Here is a 2,497-nt window from a genome sequence, read left to right as displayed (position 1 = left end):
AACCGTGCGGCCGCTGACCTGAGAGGGTTGCTCAGCGAGAGTGTCGGCCTTCCCGCCGACATTCAGCCACGATCGCACTGGTCCCAAGCGGCCGTCCTCAGCCGCCTTCAGGACGTTCTTTGGGACTTCACCACCCGGCGCGCTGTCAGCAGACGGCGTCGGCGTGCGGCGCGCGGCGTTGGCGCGGGAGCGAGAGGCGGGCATGACGGCGGGCGTAGTGATAGTGAGCGCTGCGCGATTTCTTTTTGTTATGGCTAGAGTGGGGGTCGCGATTTCTTCAATGTGGCTCTTACGTACATTCCCGGAGGAGGACTGCTTGACAGGGTTTATTAAATGAACTCGGCTTGACAGGGTTTGCGATGAGGAGTGACCCGAAGGGTTTCTCGGGGTTAGTTCTCTATGTCTTGAGAATGAGAAGAGATATGATGAAGAGAGGAGCGCATCCCTGCTTTCTCTTTCCCTCGACGCTGTGAGTGGCGGCAAGCGCGTCCACCGGCCAAGCAGCATGGAGTACAACGATGCAACGCAGGTCATCGACGACGAGTCCGAGGAGGACGACGGCGACGCGGAGCAGTGGGCGGTCGTTGAGATGCGCGACGGCGGCGAAGAGCAGAGCCACCCTCTGTTTGTCGACCCCGGCCGGACCGAAGACCGGTTCTGGATCGGGCGCGACGCGAGCTGCGAAGTGACCCTCGATGCGGCAAGCGTCTCGCGGCGGCACGCAGAGCTCGTCGTGCGGCGCACCGGCGTCGGCGAGTACATCACCTTTGTGCAGCTCGACGCGAGCGCGCGGAACGGCGTCAAGGTGGATGGGCGCAAGATTTTGGCGAAGACGCTGACTCGGGTCCGTTTCGGCCAGAGCTTGCTGATCGGAAACGTCCGTATTCGCATCGTCGGCCCCGGATCCCCATCCGTCGCTGAGGAGGCGCCGGCGGTGAACGCGGCAGCAACGCAGGCGCCCTCGCGTGTTGCCGCAGTACCTACTGCCGCGACAACACGCCACTCACGCCCAAGCGCGCGCGCCGCAGGTGGTCGAGGAGGAGGAGGAGGAGGCGGCGGTCAACGAGGACGCGTCCGGCGACGCGGCCGCGACGCAAGCCGCCGCCGGCACTGCAGGAAGCGGCGGCGGCAGCGGCGGAGGCCCCCCGGCGACTGAGGCGGCCGAGGCGGAGGAGGCCTTCACCCAGCAAGTGGATATCACACAGCAAGTGAGCGGCGGGCCTGTCTGCTCGGAGCAGCTCTCGCAGCCGGCCGAGGCCGGCGCGGGGGCGGACGGCGCAGCGGCGGCGGCTGTGGCGCCGGAGCTCGACGCTCCGACGCAGGCAGTCTTGCCGGCGGCGGGGGCGGCGGAGGCGGGAGAAGGGGCGGCGGAGGCGGCGGAGGCGGGAGAAGAGGCGGCGGAGGAGGCGGAGGCGGGGATGGACGACGCGACGCAGATTGGAGCCGAGCCGTGCGCGGAGGGGGCGGAGGAGGAGGAGCGCGACGAGGAGGAGCGGTCGGGCGCTTCTCCGGTGGCGGCCGCGGCGGCGGGCGGCGGGCGGCGCGCGGACCCCGAGGCGAGATCTCGCCGGGAGTGAGCGGGGATTGAGCCTAGACCGCCCTCTGTCTGCCGTGGGGGGCTGCTGCTGCCCGTCTTTAAGGCCGCCAGTCTCCAGAGGAGGTGGAGATGCGAGGGGGCAGCCCCACCACTTGGCCCACGCCCGCGTGTAGAGACGCTCCTCCCCTCCGCATGGGCAGGCGACGCAGCTGGGAGAGGCAGACTACGAGGCAACCATCGTCGACATGGAGGCGGAGGAGGAGGAGGAGGAGGAGGCAGAGGCGGCGGCGGCGGAGGCGGCGGCGGAGGCGGAGGAGGCGACCGTGCGCCGCGCTGAGCGCCTTCTCATCGCTCCCTCGCAGCCCCCTCCCCCCTCCCCTCCCCTCTCCGCCCATACAGCCCCTCCGTTTCCCCTTGCGCCTGTTCCGCCACCCTCTCCTCCGACCGCTCGCCCCGCTCCCCTCTTTCCTCCTCCCGCCGCCAGCCCGCCCCTTGCCCGCCCCCAGCCCGCCCCTTGCCCGCCCCCAGCCCGCCCCTTGCCCGCCGCCAGCCCGCCCCTTGCCCGCCGCCAGCCCGCCCCTTGCCCGCCGCCCGAGCTCAGGCCCACGAGGCCCACGAGGCCCACGAGGCCCACGTGGCCCACGAGGCGCGGCCGGGCGGCACCGTCGCCGTCGGCGACCCGACTCCGGACTACGGCGAGGAGGAGGGGGCGGAGGAGGAGGGGGCGGGAGAGGGGGGTGGAGAGCCGGCCAGCCTGCCTGGGGGCTTGCCGCCCGCGCCGGAGGGCCCTGCCGGCGAAGCGACGCAGCTGGGAGGCGGCGACGGGTCCGCAACGCACTCCCGAGACACTTCCGATACACTTCCCGAGACACTCCCGAGACACCTCCGAGACACCTCCGAGACGCTTCCCCGCCTCCCCTCGTCGACCACGGCCCCCCTCCCTCCACTCGCCTGTCCGCG

The 2,497-nt window shown here is 71.0% G+C and overlaps 1 protein-coding gene across 1 annotated transcript in view; it reads left to right on the top strand.

Moving 5' to 3' along the window:
* Positions 1 to 2,497, top strand: part of EMIHUDRAFT_451556 (hypothetical protein) — a gene marked incomplete at both ends in the record, with an annotated part of 10,409 nt that overhangs the window by 2,468 nt on the left and 5,444 nt on the right. The window contains one exon of the mRNA XM_005768769.1: positions 530 to 967. Coding sequence (XP_005768826.1) covers positions 530 to 967 — 438 coding nt within the window. The remainder of the gene's footprint in view (positions 1 to 529; positions 968 to 2,497) is intronic.

This window comes from Emiliania huxleyi, assembly GCF_000372725.1.
Source record: "Emiliania huxleyi CCMP1516 unplaced genomic scaffold EMIHUscaffold_45, whole genome shotgun sequence".
Lineage (NCBI taxonomy): Eukaryota > Haptophyta > Isochrysidales > Noelaerhabdaceae > Emiliania > Emiliania huxleyi.
Note: the sequence above shows the minus strand (reverse complement) of the source record. Positions and strands in the feature narration are given on the sequence as shown.